The sequence below is a fragment of the Molossus molossus genome, unplaced genomic scaffold (assembly GCF_014108415.1).
Source record: "Molossus molossus isolate mMolMol1 unplaced genomic scaffold, mMolMol1.p scaffold_m16_p_8, whole genome shotgun sequence".
Lineage (NCBI taxonomy): Eukaryota > Metazoa > Chordata > Mammalia > Chiroptera > Molossidae > Molossus > Molossus molossus.
Genome location: NW_023425402.1, coordinates 53972341 through 53994451, shown reverse-complemented (window position 1 = coordinate 53994451; position 22111 = coordinate 53972341). Strand labels below are relative to the sequence as shown.

Sequence of the window (22111 nt, the reverse complement as noted above, 5' to 3'; positions counted from 1 at the left end):
ATGTATCTAAGCATAATAACATTTGGAAATCACTCTTACCTCCCAGATTTTTTATTTTTTTAAAGCAAAGTGAGTTCTAACTTTCTGACATAATCGAGTTTCTGAAACATGCTTATATTCTATTGGACTGTCAGCTGGAAAACATTGTAAAATAAGTGGAGTCCCTTTTGAGGAGAATGTAAGTTAAAATAAAATGCAGATGGTGTGAATACTACTATTCTAATAAAGACCATATCTGTATTTTATTTGGTAGTAACAACAACATTTTTCAGAATACATGCAAGTATGGAAATAGGGCACATCTATTTCTTTGGGCTGAGAAATCTAAAGATATTCAGCTCTATGTTACCAGAGAGGAAATTCCTCTAGGCTTCTGCCATATGCATAAAAGTATTCACTTTAGTCCTTCCCACAGTGGGAAGATTATAGTTTGCTCAGAATAACTGACAGTTACATCTTTTTCTTTTTAAAAAATTTTACTTTATTTTTTATCCTCACCCAAGGACTTTTTTTTTTTTTTTTTTTGCATTTATCCTCAGATAGAGTGGGAGGGAGAGTGGGAGGAAGAGACAGAGAGAGAAACATCGATGTGAGAGGGACACATCTACTGGTTGACACCCACACGACCCCCACCGGTGCGGGGACAAACTGCAACCGAGGTACGTGCCCTTAGTGGGAACTGAACCCGGGTCTCTCTGGTCCATGGGCTGATGCTCTAACCACTGAGCTAGACTGGCCAGGGCAGATCTTTTTCTTGAAGAAACTTTTCAAAACTCTTCAGCGAACTAACAAGTGATCCTCTACCGTTTGACAAGGCAAGAATAAATATCTATTCCAGAATGAGCATATAGGGCTATGTGAAAACAAATAAAAAACCCTTTTTTATTGATTCTCTTTAAAAAACTTGTTTAAGTGGTTGCAACTAATTTATTCTTAAAAAGATACTGGTCGTTTTAGAAAACTCTTCTAGTATTTTTATATGTTTTTATTGATTTTAGAGAGAGAGGAAGGAAGAGGAGTGGGAGACAGAGGGAGGAAAAGAGGGAGGGAGGGAGGGAGGAAGGGAGGAGAGGGAGAGTGAGAGGGGGGAAACATCAATGTGAGGGAGAAATACTGATCAGTTGCTTCCCATATATGCCAACCTGCAACCTGGGTAAGTGCCCTGACTGGGAATCGACCCACTTTTAGGTCCACAGGATGATGCTCAACCAAATGAGGGACACTGACCAGGGCTTCCAGTTTTTGCTTTTATTATTGTAGCGATTATAAATAATTCTGTGATGAATATCTGTGTACTATACTATATTGACTTATTTCATTAGGATAGATTCCTCTCGACATTTTTTAAAAGCTGTTTTTAAAAATAATCTTTGATAGATATCAAACTTCTTTCTAGAAACATTAGGTCAATGAAGACTGTTTAGCAGTGTTTGGGATTGTCACAACTCACAGTACTCTCACCATCAAAAAGTATTATCTTTCTTGAATTTATAACAATTTAATATGCTGAACAGATTATTATTTATTTCAATTCATATTTCCTTGGTCACTGAGAAGGCTGAATTTTTTATTTTGATATTTGTTAAAAATGAATTTATTCTTTTGTAAGTTGTTATATAATGCCGTGTTTTCATTTTATCATTGGAGTTATAGTTTTCAATTTATTGATTAAAAATTAAAATATATTACCCCTCTGATTATCATAATTGTGAAAAATAATAATACTTTCAAAATTTTATAGAGACATGCTTATATTTTACATTCTTATGTAGGCAGATCATCCATTTACTTTTACAATTTCTTCAATACCTTTATGCTTTTTGTGTTTCTTCCACGCTCCCTTTTAAACATTTTAGCATTATTCTTGGCTTTAATTTTAATCTGACTGAAATTTATTCTGCTATATGCTATAAAATTAGAATGTAATTTGAATATTTTTTAAAAAAATGTTATACAATTTCCAAAACAACATTTGTTGAATAAACTACCCATTAGCCAACCATTTTATGCTGTTTTTATTTGGTTAGTGTTTCCCACAGATAAGTGAGAGGGGTCTCACCACTGTGTGACAACTGTCCTGCCTGAGGTGGGGAAGGGCAGTTACAGATGGAGACTCAGACAATCTCCCATGGCATGAAAAGGAACCCAAATTTATCTTGTGAGACTATTTTGAACAGAAGCAGATAATGATATTTTTCCTATGTTGATATGGTTTATAAAAATTGACTACTAGAAATTGTGATATTAAATTATTATTAATAAAAACTAGCAATAACAGCTATAAATGACTATAACACAATAGGCAATGTATTGAGGCTTGACACACATTATTTTATTTCATCTTCCCCTTTGCTTTACACAGGGGCACGGAGCTCAGACATTTAGTGACTAGCCCAAGGTTATACAGTTAGAAAATAGTGGAGTCATGATTGTGTGACTCCAAAGCACATGTTCTTAATAACCAGACTTTCAGCGTCCTCTAAGCACGCTGGTACAACTTACACTTTTAAAGTAGTTAATATCAAACTATACTTTGCAGACATAGGTCTTTTCCTTTCTTGAAAGCAGGGACCACACCTGAATTATTAATCCTCTAGCCCTTAACACAGGTGCTAAATAAATACTTGTTGGATTGCCCTGGCCAGTTTGGCTCAGCAGTTAGAGCGTCGGTCCATGGACCAAAGGGTCACAGATTTGACTCCAGTCAAGGGCACTCAGTTGCAGTTTGATTCCCAGCCCTGTTTGGGGTTGTGCAGGAGGCAACCAATCTTTGTCTGTCTCTCATATCAATGTTTCTCTCTCTCTCTCCCCCTCCCTCCCACTCTATCCGAATCAGTGAAAAAGTATCCTCGAGTAAGGATTAAAAAAAAAAAAAAATCCTTGTTGGACTGTTGAAAATGTGTATTTAAGAACATCTGTAGCATAGTAATATGTAGAGAATGAATTAGCTTCCAAATAGGAGAAAACGAAGGACAAGCAAGAGTGTTACCAGTAAGGTGGCAAAGAAATTGCAGTAGAAGGAAGAGATCAGAAAGTACAGAATAATAAAAATAATGGACATTTATTTCCTCATCAGAAATTAAAATTAAGTAATGCTTTGTTTATTTGTTTCAAAAATACTGATTTTTGAAAACTTATATTTTAAAAATACCTAGACTTTAAATATACTGCCCTTCCCCCAGGTATTAGTAATATTCGCTTAATTATTCAGGAAGAGAAACTACTAAACATCACAACCCAACTCAGAGTTAGTATTACTAATGAACTAGATTAAATTGACCAGAGCTTTAACTGCAATTGAATGAAGAGACATTTTCCAGATGAATATATGCCTAATAAAATGGCCAATTTGATTTGCCTGATTTTTCTCTCAGCCAGGTTCCCAATGCCTTCCTGGCTGTTTTACAGCTTTCTGCATAGTCCCAAAAGAAAGAACATATTTTTTTTCTTACTAATATAGCTTCCTCATAGATTTCAAGCCCAAGTTCCTAATTCAAAGAAGTGCTAATCCATTTGCAAGCATCTGACTGAAGGAGTAATCACCCAGACATAATCACTATTATGAATTATAATTACTTTATGATTTCTTCTAATTACTAAGTGGATTTTTTAACAACTATAAATAGATGAGCACTCTTAGGAGCACAGACATTGGTCTGAAAGCCAGGGTAATGTCTCATTAAAGAATTGCGGTGCTTTTTTATTTGGGGGTAGGATGATGTGGCAGTGGGAATCATTGCTTTCAGAGACTTTGTTTCTCCCCTACGGTATGCTAAAACCCAGAGCCACGGCCTCTAGGAAAATATTAACTTGGAGAGAAAGGAAGAGGGAACAATGGAGTAGGGGCAAAAAAATCTAAGAAAAACTCAGAAAATGACACTGTCATGAAGGATAACAAGACCTCTCTCACTCTCTCTTTTTACAAAATTAATTAATTAATTAAATTTATTTTTTCTTTTATTGATTTTTAGAGAGAGAGGAAGGGAGAGGGAGAGAGAGATAGAAACATTGATGAGAGAGAACATCGACTAGCCACCTCCTGCATGCCCCCAGCTGGGGATTTGGCCCACAACCTGGGCATGTGCCCTGACTGGGATTCAAGCCAGTGACCTCTTGGTGCATGGGTTGACACTCAACCACTGAGCCACACCAGCCGGGCTTTTTCTTTTCTTATTTTTTTAAAGCAAAAATAAAACTCACTAAAGGATACCTGTTAGGGTAAGGGCAAAGCTTTACTTGGTATCAAAAGGGAAGCAAGACTCTGTACTTTTCTTTATTACTCCAAATATTTTTAAAATTGATTTTCAGAGAGAGAGGAGGGGAGAGGAAGAGAGAAACATCGATGTGAGAGAGAAACATGGTTTGGCTGCCTCCCTTATGCCCTCTACTGGGGAATCGAGCCCACAACCTGGGCTGTGCCCTGGCCTGGAAGCAAACCAGCAACCTTTAGGTGCATGGCAGAATGCCCAACCAACTGAACTACACTGGCCAGTGCTCCAAATATTAATAATTAAATACAAAGAGTCTTAGTGAGTCCAAAAAGGCTAGCACTTCTGACACAGACTAAGAGTTCTGGACTTCAAGGAAATGTAAAGGTGCCCGGCCAGTGTGGCTCAGTGGTTCAGCATTGACCCATGCACCAGAAGGTCGCCAATTTGATTTCCAGTCAGGGCACATGCCCAGGTTGTGGGCCAAATCTCCAGCAGGGGGCATGCAGGAGGTGGCCAAATGATGTTCTCTCTCATTGATGTCTCTATTTCTCTCTCCTTTCCTCTCTCTTTCTAAAAATCAATAAAAAAAATATAATTAAAAAAAAAAGTAAAGTTGTCTAGAGCAGTGATTTTTTCAACTGGTGTGTCACAACAATTTTTAAAATATGCAATACTTGTTTATACTTGACTCGTCAGGGGCACTGACCCTTACACTGTCAAATTAAAAAAATCACAACATAGCTCTCCGGTGTGAATGCCCTGCCTTGAACCATAAATACAGGTCATATAATATAGCTGCATCTTAATGGTCACTTCACATTATAAGGTTGTGCCTGCTTGGTTAATTCTTGGTACCAGAAATCCTTATATGCAAGTATAGGAACCTCATTTTTTAAAAAGCCATTTTGGAGCAAAAAGGGTAGGCTGTTGTTGTTGTTATTATTATTATTGTAAATCAATCAAAATTGCACCTATTTTTTTTTTTTGTCAGATTGGCAAAAAATATATTTTTTTGGTGTGCCGAAGAATTTTATTAGTTTATATGTTCCATGAGATGAAAAAGGTTGAAAATCACTGGTCTAGAGTATGGCAGTACTGAATACAAAACAAAAGCAAAACACAAATACTAAATCTAAACTAAAACAACACACACACACACACACACACACACACACAAATCTATGTAGATCAAAGTCAGATATATTTGAACACATACATATCTTCTACCTTATTATATCTTCACACTAATCCTATGGTAGGGCAGATATAATCGCACTTTTTTTAAAATGAAAGAGAAAGCTGAGACTTAGATTAAATGACCTGCCACTCACATAAAGAAGATAAAAGGCCAGGCTGAGATTTGAACCCATGTTTCCTAAATGCAAATACCATATTCATGCCACCATACTATATCCACCTCAGTCAATCGGTGGTCTTTGTCCACATTTACAGGTCCTTCCCCATGTCCTCAGTTTCAGGTGATAGCCTTGCTTCCTATAATGAAAATATTAAAGCAAACAGAAGAAAATCTCCTCCTCATCCTACCATCCCATACTATCCTCCTTGCTGCTATATCTCAATACTTTGTCTTTTTTCCTGTTACAATGGATAAGTTGTTTCTACTTCTACTAAAGGCTAATTCTTCCTCTTACACATTGATTCTGATTTAGTTTTCTTAAGAACTTTGTTGTATATCATCATTTCCCTCTCTATATAGGATCATTTTTATCAACATACAAATATGCTATAACATCTTTAACAAAAAGGAAATTGATTTCTATCAGCCCCCTTCCTCAGTTCCATGCAAGAATTAGCTGTATTTGCTGTCTCTGCTTTCTTTTCCCTCTTGAGTCCTCTCAAATAAGGCTTTTGTTTCCTATCACTGCACTGAAATTACTCATTAAAGACATCTAGGATCTCCATCTTATTAAGTCAAATGATTAATCTCAGCTCTCCTCCAGTCTACATCAATAGTCTTTAACTGAATTAATCACCATTCTCTTCTTGAGATAGTCTTTTCTCCTTGGCTTCCAGGACAGTGCACTGTCTTAAAAGTTTTCCTTCTTACTTATGGTCCTTCCCTCTTAGTTTTCTTTGCTGACCACCTTCTACAACATGCTAGAGTTCCCAGACCTCAGTCTTAACACCTCTTGTAAGTACTCACTATCTGATGATCTCAACCAAACTCATGACTTTGAAATTTTAGTATCATCCATAGGCCTGTCACCAGTACTCACCAAAACAAACACAGGCCCTACTTTTTACCCAGTCTTCTTCACCTCTCACCAAGTCATTCAGGCCAAAGACCTAGGCATCTTTATTTCCTGTTTACTTACAACCCATCAATTCCTGTTGGTTCTACCTTCAACACACCCTGAGTCTAACCATTATTTATCATTTTAACCTCTGACTAGTCTATCCAAGCCATTTTCTCTCATCTATACTTGCCAAAACAATCATTCTCCACTAAGGACCAGTATGGTCTTTTCAGCACTAATAACATTACATCACTCTTTTGATTGAAATCCCTCCAATGGCTTCTCTGAAGACTCAGGATAAATCCCAGACTCCTCAGTAAGGTGTAGGTGACCTGAGTCCTGCCTCCTGTGCCCTCCCAGTGCTCATTCCGCTCTTGCCACACTGGCTTTCCTGCTGCTCCTCCAACCTGACAAGTGGCTCCTGCTTCACGGCCTTTGCATTTGTTGTTCCCTCTGGCTAGAATTTCTTCCCCAAGGCTTGCTCCTTTACGTCACTCAGCTCTCTTTTGCAACAGACATCCTCCTCTAGTTACCTCCAGGTGCTTATTAAATTTTTTTTGGTCAATTTTCTTTAAAAATTTTTTAAAAATTATAGTTGACATTCAATATTGCATTAGTTTCAGTTGTACAGCATAGTGTTAGACATTTATATAAATTACTTTATCTTTAAAAAAATCTCAGTTAAACCCACTTGAAATTATATAACATGTTTATCTCTTTACTTGTTTGTTTACCAAACCCATATGAATGTAAGGTTTAGGAATACTGGAACTTTATCAGCCTAGTGTGCTGCCGTATTCCATGCCAGGAACATAGAAAGTGCTCAATAACTATTATTATTAACTAGTAATAGCTGACATTTACTAAGTACTGTACATGAGCAAAGGCTGTTCTGTCCAGGAGAACAATGACTCAATTGTGCTTCTGTACATTATTACATAGAAAAAGGCCTGGCATGCTACTTAACCTAAAAGGCTGTATGTCCCTTAGCACCAAGAAATATTTCTATGATTATTTTTATCCCTTTGAAATGCAACGTTTCCAAAATGATGTAATACTGTAGGGCTCTGCTTCTATTATTTGGGGGTTGGGAAGGATATTAGGGTGTTTAATTTTTCTTTTGCTCTGTTCCACACACATAATACTGAAATACATTCATTTGGCTTTACGTATTGAGAATGATCCCAGTTATTTTCCTACTTGGCTGCTTTGTGAGAATAAAAGGCAGGATGGTATATGTATCAGTTTAAACAATGTTTATTTGTATTGGGAAGATATTTAAGACAGCAACCATATACCTTTTGTAACACTTCTGGAAAGGAAAAAGCATTGATTTCTGAACTGCTCCACCTGCTGGACTAATGAGACCCTAACAATAGTTTTAGGGTCCTTAAACTTCGTTGGGATGAACTTAGAAATATTTTGAGTAGAAACCATATGAAAATTATAGTGTAATATACAGGTTTCATCCAAACGTTAAAGTTTTCATTCATTCCCCACTTATTTTTTAAAGTTTAAACCATGCTCTGCTTACTCAAAGCAAAATGAAGTGACAAATGGCTAGAATTTAGGAGAGATTTTATGCCCAGCAAGATAATAATCTTCAATGTTATTTTCATTACATTTTTATTTTTCCACTGTGGTTGTATGTGTACTGACAATTCTAATTAATTAATTTTTAAAACCAAATTAATGATGACTTTCTTTGCTAAATGATTCAAGATAAAGGTTCCCTGAAAAGCAAATTACCCTGGAGTTTTATAAATATGACTTAATTGATATGAAACCTTTCAAGATTATATTTACAATTAAAAGATGCCTAAATGGAGTCTCCCTTTGTAAAAGGTCTTGTATATGACCCCCCAGGAGGCTGGTGATCCAATGCTGTCCATAGGTGAGGCTGGAAACTCTGACTTCTGGGGAGAACAATGTCAGCAGCTCTTCAGCCTTGAGGGCCGTAAGTACAAGCAAACACTTCCCATATATAGGTCGAGCTACATTAAGCAGCAAAAGCAAAGAGACAGACATGTCCAGCACAAGCCTATCCCTTTAAAATTTTTTTTTATTAGGCTCTCTGGGATCTGGCACAAATCTCCTTAAAAAGATATGGGCCTGCTTCTATTTCTTTGGTATTGCCCCAAGTCCACTGACTATTAGAACACTTAGGAAATCTCTACAAATGTTGACAAGCCAAATGTGTTTTTACAGATAGCTTAGGCTGCGAAGGTTAATGATGACCCTTTCCATACATTGTGCTTTGTAAGTTTAAATAGAAGGGAGAATAAGATGGAAGAAGAGGAGAAAGAAAAATACGAAACAACAGAGGGGAAAAAAGAGAAGGACATTTGAGAGGTGGCTGGTGTGATATGAATTCTTATTTTAATTCTGCCCTTCCTTGTGGGAAGCTGAGTTTTTATATTATTTTTCCATACTGATTGTGTTATCTCGGGCAGGGTTTGTCTTTGTTATGTGAAAAAATGAGAAAGTTAAACTTGGTGATAATGAAATAAACATTAAAACTATTCATACCCGGGTATCTAAACTAATTTCATAATTCACAACCCTATTTAATCAACCTTTAGTATCCTAGTAGTGGACAGTTTCTATTCTGTGTGACAGTTTGAAGCCAAAGGTAATTTTAAAAAATCAGAAATTTAAAACAGGACACATTTCAGATGATATAAGAAACATATTTTATACTCATCAGAACATAATCATCTCAAAAATCTTTAGCGTAATCTATTCAATCACAATAGACATATCTGAGACTGAGGCCTTTTACCAGGAAAATATTTCACTTTTTCTGTGCTGCAAAAAGCTTATAAAAGTGCAGAAAGCTAGAAAGAAGCTAAGAAATAATGAAGACTAGGGACAGTCTCAAGGGAAAAAGACCAAGAGAAATAGAAAGGTACTTTTTTCAAGACATTTTGCCATCTGTGCCTCTCCAAAGATGCCAGGCAGCCCCCCAGCCTGAGGGGGAGGGAAGCTCTTCTCACGAACCCTGGAAGACAGCCCATTAGGTTTCCCTACCAGGAAGATAAAGAGCAGCAGATGGGATCCTGCAATTGTCAGGAGGTTATTTGGAAATGCAAGGCCATGAGGTTGGTGGTGTTCACTGTTACTCAGTTAACCTTTCCTTCCTTTCATTTTTCCTTTAATGAACTCTTTAATTTTACATGCTGGGTCCCCTACCAATACTATTCATATCTGCTTGTCCTTTTTACTTACTTCACTTTAAATTTCTCTCTTTTAAAAAAATTAATTCTTGCTTATTTTTCCAATCTCATGTTTAAGAAAGACACATTTGCAATTTTCTATCAAAAGATTTATAGCTGTGCCCCAAACAGGACAAAATTCAAGTATCGAAAATGCTATATTACTGAAAAGTGCTCTATTATGTGGGCAGAGCAAAGAATCAGTGTGCTTTTAAAGAAAGCACTAGAGAGAACTGCTAACGTTAGAAATCTACTGATATGTAAAAATCTTACTGCTCTGGTCCTCTTCTAAATTTGGAATGGTTCCTCCCCCTTTTTTGGTCAATATCCAAGACTTTGTGGAAAAATAACATTTTCATATTGGATATTTTATATATGATCTCCTATTTCTGTGCAGTCACAGGAGCCAAAACTGGGTGTCTTAAATTTTAATTTTTAGAAAACTCTAGAGACAGAATGCATTTGGGACATACTTTCTTTGTAAGGTATTAATACTACAGCAAGCACCTTCTGAAAAATCTATTCAAATAAATTTTCTCTAACTTTGAAGTCTTTTCATTTCTGTCACTGTCCACTGAGCATATGAAATCATGGTCCTTGTTTGCCATGACGACAGGCACTTTCTACTCTAGGCTTAGCCTTTCAGTGCCAACATCATTAAGAGATTCTTCAAATTACTTTTTAAATGTCCTTTTCCCTCAGGATTTTCACTTCTATCTAATTAGACTACTTACTCTATGCCATAAAATCCCTGTTGCCAAAACTGCTAAATGTTTCCATAAGTAGGAGGAGGGCATCAATGGAGCAAGACAGATGTAATGTCACTGGTTAAAAATAGAAGTGTGAAGCAGCTGCCTTAATTATAAAGCTTATTAATACATGGTGTTAAAAAAACTTGGCAAGAGTTCTTATAAAATGTCTAATCTTTCCAAATAGCATCATATTGTTTAAAATATATGTTTTCAATAAGAATGTCGAAATAATCATTTTGCCATTAATAACATCTGCATTTAATAACTGTAATTATTAGTTACAATATAATTTAAAAAGTAATTCTGCATCTTGACTTTTTAAAAGCATATACCTTTATATTTCAATGCTTTACATTTTTTTTTTTTTTTAAAACTGAATTAAATCATAGGAAAAGGATAAAATACATCTAGGAGAGGAAGGAAGGTATAGAGCAGAGAGTTCTAAAAAGCTACTTTGTATAGAACCTGGAGAACTTAATTAAGTCATTAAACTGCAATTGTGTTTTCTGTATATTAACATTTACCATTAAGGGTTTTTTGATGACTATAAATAATGTCGATTAAAGTGCTGGTATAGTAGGTGTTTAGTAAAAGGCAGCTGTAATGATTATTGAATGGATATATTGATAAAACAAGATTTAAATAAGTGGGTTACTATTATAGAATAACATTAGTGAAGAGAGAGAGAGTGCCAATACAATCTTTGGCCTTATGCAGTATTTTACTATTATTTAAAAGTGATGGCATCTATGAGTAAGTGAGATCATGTGATATTTGTCTTTTTCTGATTGGCTTATTTCTCTGACCATAATACTCTCCATTCATCCATGTTGTCTCAAAGGATAAGAGATCTTTCTAGGATACAGACTAACAAACCTCAGAAGAAGGGGACAGGGCATAGGGAAGAGATAAACCAAATAACTTACATGCATGTATGTGTAACCAATGGACATAGACAATAATGCAGGGGGGCCGGGGGGCGAATTGGGAGGAGGGTGTCAGTGTGGGAAAAAGGAGAATCATTTGTAATCAACAGGAATTAGTACTTCTAAGTAAAACAGACGGCCACATTTAAAGAAACAAACACCACTCCTCAATATTCTGAAGGATAATATTCCAAGTATCTAGTGGGCCAAGAGGAAAAAACATGCCACGAAGGTCTAATCATAATCCCAGCCTTCCCTGATCTGTAATGGAATGTTCATCATCTATCACACCAACTAGGACAGGCACAATTCCATCTTTTTTTGAGTTCTTTACTATTTTATCATTAATAAATTCATTCCAGTCCTTTTTGAATCTATATATTTTTGGTCTATATTATATCCATCAATTGAAGTAATAAATTCTGAGTTTATTACTTGTGAGATCAGATGGAACTTCCTACTGACTGAAAAAGTAACTCTGTTCAAGATCTAAAGAGGGCCTCTATTCATACAGGTCATTATTTGAATTTTAGTTACACTGACTCAAAGCCTTTGCATTTCCAGACTGAAATGTCCCATTCACATACCTTCTATCATCTGAGTAGCTTATTTGGACCCACGCAAATGTTCTCTATAACGTCCTTTTGATGTGAGACCAGAAGAAATGTATGTAGCAAATCTCCCGCACAGGGAAAATAAATATGAAGGATAAAATACTATATAACCTGTTCTATTTTTGAAGACTCTTTTTAATGATGGGCAACATCCTGCTGCCATTCTTAGAGCATCCTACTGAGCTGGTGACCTCAGTTAGTAACAACACCCAAGTGTGTTTTATAGTTTATACCATGGCCCATACTTTATCTATGTGTTAACACACACACACACACACACACACACACACACACACACACACACACACACAGTTTGTCAATAATGTTCCTTATTCTATCTTCGATGTCTGGCCCCTAGAAAGAGCCTCACACATCGTAGGCACAAAATAAATATTTTTTGGATGAGTCAATATATGGTCTGTGGGTAGAAATGTAACTGATGAAATTTAATATAGACAAATGTAGAGTAATGTATTAAGAATAAAAGATCTAATTTATAAATGCTTCATTATCTGCTTAAGATATTAAGACACTTTCATTTAGCATAGCTCCTTACTATCTGGAAGAGTTTAGTTTTCATCTTTAAACGTAGAAATTTCCTGTTGCGTCCATCCTTTGGTTAAAAGGATGATATTGTTAATATAATTCTGCAAAATACAAGGCTAACCCCAACCATCCAAATGATAGAGGACAAGAACAAAAGCGGTAGAATTCAGAAGATAGGACATACATGCACCTAATGTATGACATTTTTTATCAAACCTGACAACCTTCTGCTATGAAATGCTATGTGTAAGAGAAATTCTGTGTCCAGAACACTGAAAGGAAGCATACCATCGAATGAGTGATCTAATTAAATTTTTTCTCTTTGTTTTTGAAAGAAAATGCCTTTTCTGATAAATATTAACATGGCAATAACATTATATTCCTACTCCAAAAAATTCAAATTCTTATTATAGAAAAGTTGATAGTAATATACAAAATGATTAGATAAAAAGTAAGAATTCCAATTCATTTAAATAAAGAAAAAATAATTTTATGGCCAAGAATGAAATTCTTATATATCTTGTCTAAAAAAAAATAAAGGTCTAAAAAAGGTACTAATTATCAATTATGAATATACAAAATCCAGAGCTCATCATTTGAAACTATGTTTTTATGTCTACTGAAGAGAAATAATAGTTTTATGTATTTTTAAATGCTTGTTGAAAGTGACTCAATGTTTTAATATTCGTTTTTTTATTGTATAGCCACCGTCTAGATTTTTTTCCCTCTGTGCCAACAATAATCACACTGCAACATATTCAAAAGACCTAAAAAGCTTGATAAACCTAATTTCTACACTATCAATAATACGAAACGTCCCCCAAAGTTAAATACAATATGTAGCCTAAGAAATAATGAAAAAATTAAATTGTTAATAATATTACAGTAAGTTCAAAGCAATATTCAAAAGAATATAAGCTTTCAGTTGTGATATCAGGAATACTAAAAATTCCTCTAAAAAATAAACAATTAAAAAAAAAGGTTTAAAATGACTTTAGAAGCATCAGTGGTTGTATCTTAGTAAAAGGAGACACTGAAGTGAATGTTATAGTACTGAATTGTTCAAAAACATAATGTAACATTATTCAGCATTATTACAACAAAAACCCAAAGATAATGGCAACAGGCCTTTGAAACACGAATGCTACCCCCACTCCTTGTCTTTGCTCTCTGCTGTGCCTATCATCCTGTTCTCTATAGTTTCTGTCCTCTCTAGCTTCCACCTCCTTGTTTCAAAACCACCAGGAGATTAATATGCATTTTTGGAGATGAGACTAGAAAAGATAATGAGGCTATGCGAGTCATTTAGGAATCCTGGGTGTGGACATAGAAAACATTTAAAAAATTCAATGAAGAAATGATTCCTAGAAAATGCACTTTACTTCAAATACAATCTTGCTTTATTATTTAATGTTTCTCTGTTAATATTTATGTATTCTCTTGTGAATACAGAATAATCCCCAGACAAGAAATTAACCAAAGAGTAGTACTTGCAGATCTCCTTGTTAATGTGAGTCCCACAGTCCCAATGTCCCAATATCCTCATTCAAAAAGAATTCTAAGATACTACAGACGTAGACACTATCTATAGGAAGTTGAGAGTTTCTTGGACTAAACACCATAGGATAAAGAGATTATATAATTGTTGCTGTGGTAATTACAAAGGGGGTACAGCAAACAATAATTATAATATAAATACACTACTGAGTTTATCTAACATATATTTGCAGATGACTTGATTTGTTTAGTTATTCACAAAAGAGTTGACTTTATTTTAATAAAAATATACCATGAGGTCAGTGTAAGTGGTTTTAGGCAGTGTAATGGAAAGAAACAGGCGCTGAAAAGATGTGGACAGACCTCTTGTTCTGATCAATGCCTTTTCATAGAAAAGACTGCAGAAAATATGACTTAATTGCTATTTTAGTGGGTGGAGGGGAATACAGAATGTAATAGGCATGTGGTTTTCACCAACTTCCTTTACAAGCAATGTGCATCCAGTCTTAACATGACATCTTTTGTACCTTCTGCCTCAGTGTGTGTGTGTGTGTGTGTGTGTGTGTGTGTGTGAGAGAGAGAGAGAGAGAGAGAGAGAGAGAGAGAGATAGAAAGACACATGAAAGGCAGGATAGTACAGTAGTTAAGAACCCACACAGTGTAAAGGTCCTACAATAACGGCAGGCACATAAAAAGTGCTCAAAGGTGTTAGCTATTAATATATGAATTCCCATAGTAGACAAGTACTTTTAAATATTAGATTAGGTAAATATATCAAAGTAGGTAAACATAAAAGGAAATTATATTTTTAAATCTAACTGATACTAGTTTAAGATGCTTTCCCGAATTAATTAACCATTATTTTACTGTCTTTCTTCCAGATAATATAAATCTTTGGGAAATAATAAAAGTCTCATTCCTAGAGATCTAAAATATTCTTCAAAAAATATTCTTCATATTTTTTAATACTCTTACTTCAGAAATAAATTTTTAATTTAACAACAACAAAAAAACCACATACTTTCAATAGCTGCCTCTACTTTAATTCTCTATCCTTCTTCTTCTTCTTTTTTTTAATCCTTACCTGAGGACATGCTTAGAGAGGAAGAGGGGGAGTGAGAAACGTCTATGTGAGAGAGAAACATGGACTGGTTGCCTTCCCATACATGCCCGACTGGGGATTGAACCCACAACCCAAGCATATTCCGGACCATAAACTAGTAATCGTTTAGTGCACAGGCTGACACTCAAATAACTGAGCCACTCTGGCCAGGCTCCTCTACTCTTTTCTATAGAGCAAACAATAGAAAACTGATTAATACAGAAGCCACTCATTCATCAATTCATTAAATATTTTCAGATTCACTACAACTGTACTTAGCCCTTTGCTACACACAAAATCTATACACTAGTTTCTCAAAGGGAAAACATGCAAAACTGTTAATGGAATATTAAAGCCTATTAAGAACAATAAACCGATAGGAGAGGTAGGCAAAAGCTCAGTAAGTGAACTACTTCAGAATTAGTGAATTAACAAAGAGAAAGACCATACAGACTAATCCAGTAGTTCTGATCTTTTAAGAAAAGCATCAACACCCCTGAGAGGTAAGATAATATACACTATTTACTTGAAACATATATCCTGACTAATGTGCCAATCAAGTTATATGGTAAATTATTATACTTAAACTCAATAAAGTAAAAAAATAAATAAATAAGGCATATATGGTATGTAGAAAGGAAGATGAAAAATATATTCCTAATAGTAACTTCAACTTCAATACTAAATTTAGTCCTTATCTTCTTGGCAAAATTAACACAGTAGAGTTTTTTTTTTTTTCACCATGGGATACATTTGATTGTATTTTTTTTAGAAGAGGAGCAGGTTGGGATTTGAACAGATTTTCCAGTATTAATTCTAAAGATAACGTAATCATGTGAATCCTTATGTAAAGAAAATTCAGCAAAACCACAGATTCTAGAAAAATTACCCTAAAAAAGCAGTAAGAAAGGCTTTTAATTGTAATACTGAGAGACTATTATATTGAAGGACAAGGTGATCGGCCAGCTGCTGAGGATATCCCCGTTTATACCTGTTATCCTGGCTTCAACATTCATAGTGCCCCATTCCATTCTCAGAAGGATCCAAGTGTGGGTGATAAATTATGTGGTCACCTTATCTATGAGGAACTTGGTCCAGATATGTTGCTTTATTGATCTTATTTGACAGATGAAAGCACTTCATGAATAGTTTTTGCCAAATTTCAAGAAGAACTGGACGGCAACAATTTAAGATGCAAATTAAGGTATTGAATATATAAAATATTATCTCTTTATGTCAAAGGACAATGCAATAACAACATGAAACTCACACTTAGAATTGAAAGCAGTTCTTCAGTACTGCATTCAGGTTTCAAACGCTCCTTGAACATTTTAACTGTTTGGTGCTTCAAATAGTAATAAGAGGCAATTCGGCCATACGTCAGAGGTTCTATGCTCCGATTATCCTATTTCAAGTGAAAGATAAAGTGATGTAAACAAAAAGTACAATAGAAGTGCATACATTTGTAAAATTAATAGTTGAAATGTTTGTGACTAAGTCATACCTCTCCAATTTCAATACAATAGGAATGTTCCAATTCAACCAGAGACTTCTCAATCAGATAGGACAGGAACTTGTTCACAGAATCATGGCTCACATCACTCAAATTGTAGTAGCTAGAAAATGAACAAGGTTTCAAGATATGTTCTATTAAAACTATTGCTTCAGTTTCACATCATTCTGTACTTTACAGAATTTCAAAATCCAAAGAAATAAAGCAATTGTGATTACCATTTCCATTTTATGCATCAATATCACCACACTAAAGTTTGCTGACACTGATGAACAATGACAGTACATAAAAATAGGTAAGATAAGCAGATAAAGTTCAGCATCACATTATAAATATATTAACTTTCCATGTTCCAGCTGAAAGACATATGGTGGCTGAATGGACAACAAAACCAAGACCCTTACATATGTCGACTCACTTCAAATTGAAAGACACACATAGACTAAAAGTAAAGAGATGGAAATGAAAAGAAAGCAAAACAAAAAAGCTGGGGTGGCTATACCTATAATACCAGACAAAATGGAGTTTTAAACAAAGTCTATAACAAACAAGAGACAAAGAAAGACCCAGTAATTCCATTTATGGATATTTATCTGAAGAAACCCAAAATAGTAAATCAAAAAGACAAATACATCCATATGTGCATTGCAGTATTATTTACAATAGTCAAGATATGGAAGCAGTTTAGGTGTCCATCAATAGATGAATAGATAAAGAAGAAGCAGTACTTATATACAATGGAATATGACTCAGCCATAAAAAAGAATGAAATCTTGCCATCTGCAACATGGATGGACCCAGAGGGTATTGTGCTGAGTGAAATAAGTTAGACAAGGACAAATGCCATATGATTTCACTTATACATGGACTTTAAAAAACAAAATAAATGAGTAAGAACAGAAACACACTCATAGATATAGAGAACACTTTGATGGTTGCCAGATGGAAGGGGTTTGGGGGATGGGTGGAAAAAGTGAAGGGATTAAGAAGTATATATTGGTAACTACAGAACAGTCATGGGGATGTAGAGTACAACTCAGAGAATATAGTTAATAATACTGTAATAACTATGCATGGTGCCAGATGGGTACTTGAAATATTGGGGTGATCATTTCATAAGTTACATAAATGTCTAATCACAGGGTTGTACATCTGAAACTAATATAATAGTGTGTCAACTACAATTTACACATAAAAATATATTTTAAAAATTGCCTCCCCCAAGAAACAGATAAACATTCACTAACTTTCCAGTGTTAAAATTAGCCTTACTTCAGTGTATACATTTACAGCAAACTAGACTTATGTACTAGATTTAGAAAGGGTGAGAAGTATATTATATATAAATATAAACATACAGTCATACAGTCCCCCCCCCCTTATTTTGTTAATCCTCACCTGAGAATATTTTTCCATTGAAAAATATATATGTATATATTTTTTTAAGATAGAGAGGAAGGAAGGGGGAGAAGAGAGAGAGCGTGAGATATTGATGTGAGAAAGTCACATCGACTCGTTTCCTCCTGCACAACTCCAACCAGGGCCAGGGATCAAACCTGCACCCCAGGTATGTACTCTTGTCTGGGAATTGAACCTGCAACCCATTGGTCCATGGACCGATGCTCTAACCACTGAGCAAAACCAGCCAGGGCCATACGGTTCCCTTTTATGCATAAAAGCCCATCAGGTGTAATTTTATACAATTCAAAGAACTATTGATTTGGGGGGGGGGTAGATGAGTTTTTTAAGGAAATTTAATCAATTACTACTCTTTCTGTACAGAGAAACACAGGTTCATCTCTTTATATTTTCCAAACAAAAAGCATAAGGACATGCAATTCACCTGAATGCTCCTCTCTGTAACTCCTAGAGGTCTTTGGCAAATCCCTAAATTCACTAGAAATCTCTTTCTGGGAACAGATCCAAAAGGTGAAGGACTGCCCTCACAGTCATGAGAGACCTCTAATTCTTGTTGGGTGAACACTGTTCCCTAGTCACCATAAAGAATGTTTATGCCCTAACTCTACCTAAATCAAAGAATAGGAGTGGAGAGTAGACTTGGAGAAGAGAAGAGACTCATCACTGACCCCCAGAACAAGGGTTTGCATCCATCCATACAAGACTTGGAAGAGGAGCTTCATGGTTTGGGAAGAAAGTGTTAACAATCTCAAATGGGAGAGGCCTAAAGAAAACCACAATCTGTCAATATAGTACTTTTTTTCTTTCTTCAAAGGGAAAGATTTGGGGGTCTGTATAGTATAAATATTTATTTTAAAATACACAAAGCAACTTCTTTTCTGAGGAGACACCAAATGGCAGATGATGGCAGTGCTGCGGGAGGCCCTGGGCACCCCGGGAGCCCCAGAATGGGAGACCATGGAGGCTTCTATGGAGGATTTGACAGCGGCATCCGGGACCAGGGTCATGGCCAGGATCGGGGTTGGGGCCATAGCCATGGAGCTTGCTGAGGCAAGGCAGAGGGCAAGGAGTGGATCCCCGTCACCAAGCTGGGCTGCTTGGTCAAGGACATGAAAATCAAGTCCCTGGAGGAGATCTATCTTTTCTCCTTGCCTATCAAGGAATTCGAGATCATTGACTTTTTCTTGGGGGCATCCCTCAAGGATGAGGTTTTGAAGATTATACCTCTGTAAAAGCAGACACGTGCTGGTCAGAGGACCTGGTTCAAGGCATTTGTCACCATTGGAGACTACAATGGACATGGTCTGGGTGTTATGTGCTCGAAGGAAGTAGTGACTGCCATCCATGGGGCCATCATCCTAGCCAAGCTCTCTATTGTCCCTGTGTGGCCAGCCTACTGGGGGAACAAGATTGGCAAGCCCCGTACTGATCCTTGCAAGGTGACTGGCCACTGTAGCTCTGTACTGGTGTGCCTCATCTCCGCCCCCAGAGGCACTGGCATAATCTCAGCCCCTGTACCCAAGAAGTTGTGATGATGGCTGGTATTGATGATCGCTACACCTCGGCCAGGGGCTGCACTGCCACCTTGGGCAACTTTGCCAAGGCCACCTTTGATCCTATTTCTAAGACCTACTGCTATCTCACCCCTGACCTCTGGAAAGAGACTGTGTTCACCAAGTCTCCCTATCAGGAATTCACTAACCGTCTTGTAAAGGCTCACACCAGTTTCTGTGCAGAGGACCCGGGCTCCAGCTGTGGCCACCAAATAATTTTATACAAGAAAAATAAAGTGAATAAAGCCTGTTAATTAAAAAATAAATAAATAAAATACACAAAGCAGGTCTTAAATCATGGCAGAATATACTTTCATTAGAAAGAGAAATAAGCACAAATGGCTAGGTACAACCAAATCTGAGAGTCCCCATTGAGTAAGTACTGATAACAGGCTATTTACTGGGGAAAGTAACTGTAAATCAGTTATATGCTAAGGATTCTAATTTTAATAAAAATGGTTACTTTTAATTTTAGTCTGTAGAGAAATTACAGACGTTAGAATGAAGCAATATTTATCAATAAACAGAAAGATAAGTACTGAAACCAGTACTGTGATTAATTTAAACAAAATGTATGAACTTTTATCTAACCAGGCATGTATGAGAGTGAAAAACCAGCATTAGAAACCATTAGAAAACATTTCCTCTATCCTGAAAAATGACTAAGAGTATTTAGTTGGAATAATGTATTCTGCTTTCGAGGTGAAAATTAAATTCTGGGTGTTCAAAGTGCTATCAAAGAGACAGACCCTTCAAAGCCATTCCAAATTACAGTCGACCATGAATACAGGTTTGAATTACATGGGTCCACTTACATACAGATTTTTTTTCAATACTGTAAATGTATTTTCTCTTTGTTAAGATTTTATTTTCTCTAGCTTACTTTATTGTAAGAATACAGTATAAAATACAAATAACACAAAGTATGTGTTAATTGACTGTTATGTTATAGGTAGGACTTCTGGTCAACAGTAGGCTAGCAAAAGTTAAGTATTTGGGGAGTCAAAAGTTATACACAGATGTCTGACTACCTGGGGGTGCCTCTAAGCTCTATGTTGTGTGAGTTGTAGTCTTATATTTTGTCTTCCATTTTTTTCCTCAATGAATGAAATTTATCAGCCAAACTTTCTTCAATGTAGGTCCTTACTTTATACAGTAGTCTCCCTGCATCCACAGTTTCTCTTTCCACAGTTACCCACGGTCAACCACAGGATGGAGGGGGTCAATGTGGGAAAGAAAGGGGGACATCTGTAATACTCTCAACAATAAAGATAATTTAAAAAAGGAAATTCCAGAAATAAACAATTCATAAATTTTAAAGTGCATGCCATTCTGAGTAGCCTGATGAAATTTGGCACCAACCTTCTAAGTCCCACTCGGTATAATCTACCTACCCATTAGTCACTTAATAGCGATGTTGGTTATCAGATCAACTGTCACAGTACTGCAGTGCTTGTGTTCAGGTAACTCTTATTTTACTTAATGATGACCTACAAGCACAGGACAGGAGAAGTCATCCTGGCAATTCGTATATGCCAAAGAGAAGCTATAAATGCTCCGTTTACGTAAAAAGGTAAAAATTCTTGACTTAATAAGTGAAGGAAAAAATCAGATGATGAGGTTGCTAAGATCTGTGATAAGAACAAATAAGGTACCCTTGGAATTGTGAAGAAGAAAAAGAAATGTGTGCTACTTTTGCTGGTGCACCTCAAACTGCAAAAGCTATGGCCACAGTACTTGTAAGTGCTTAGGTGAGAGAAAAAGCATGCCATTTGTGGGTGGCAACATGAAAAGAAAGCGAGTTCTCACTGATGGCAATGTGTTGTGCCAGAAAGCACTGAGCCTATACAAAGACTTCAGCAAGAAATCCCCAGAAACAAGTGATTGCTTTCACATAACTTTTAATTCAGTATATTGTTATAATCTCTGACTGTGCCTAATTTATAAATTAAACTTTATACCCAGTTTCAGGCATCTGCTGGGGTGTCTTGGAACATAGCTCCCATGAATAAAGGGGGTAGCACATTCATTTTGCTTGATAAACCTATAAATTTTCCTACATGTTTTTTGGATGTTTGGAAAAATACATAACTGATAAAGTTATTTCTAAATTGAAAATACTAGTGAAGATGTGCCCAGGACACTGAATAAATAGTACTATTTATAGAGCAAGAATAAAGCTATTCTTTATGAAATTAAAATTTAAACAATAAGACATTATGAAAGTAATATTACCATGAAAACAAAAAGTTAAAAATTCCATTTTATCTATAAATTTATCATGCTAATTGAAAAAAAAAATCTCATGGATGCTGCTACTGATTTCCACAAGCCATTCCCTTATAAATATAACTGGAATGCCAACTTTACTATTTTATGACTTAATAAATAAATTTGGTACACTTACAAATACTATTCAAAACCATTAACAATAAAACTTTCCTTTAAAAATTATAGACTCTTTCTTACATTTATTATTCACTGTTTTCTGTATTACAAGACATA

General features: G+C 35.7%; 1 protein-coding gene across 2 annotated transcripts in view; it reads right to left on the bottom strand.

Moving 5' to 3' along the window:
* ASCC3 (activating signal cointegrator 1 complex subunit 3) overlaps positions 1–22111 on the bottom strand; it is a 303300-nt gene that overhangs the window by 54753 nt on the left and 226436 nt on the right. For both annotated transcript variants that reach the window (XM_036248171.1, XM_036248170.1), the window contains 2 exons: positions 16626–16737; positions 16392–16526 (listed from right to left, as the gene is read on the bottom strand). In XM_036248171.1, the coding sequence (XP_036104064.1) occupies positions 16392–16526; positions 16626–16737 (247 nt within the window). The remainder of the gene's footprint in view (positions 1–16391; positions 16527–16625; positions 16738–22111) is intronic.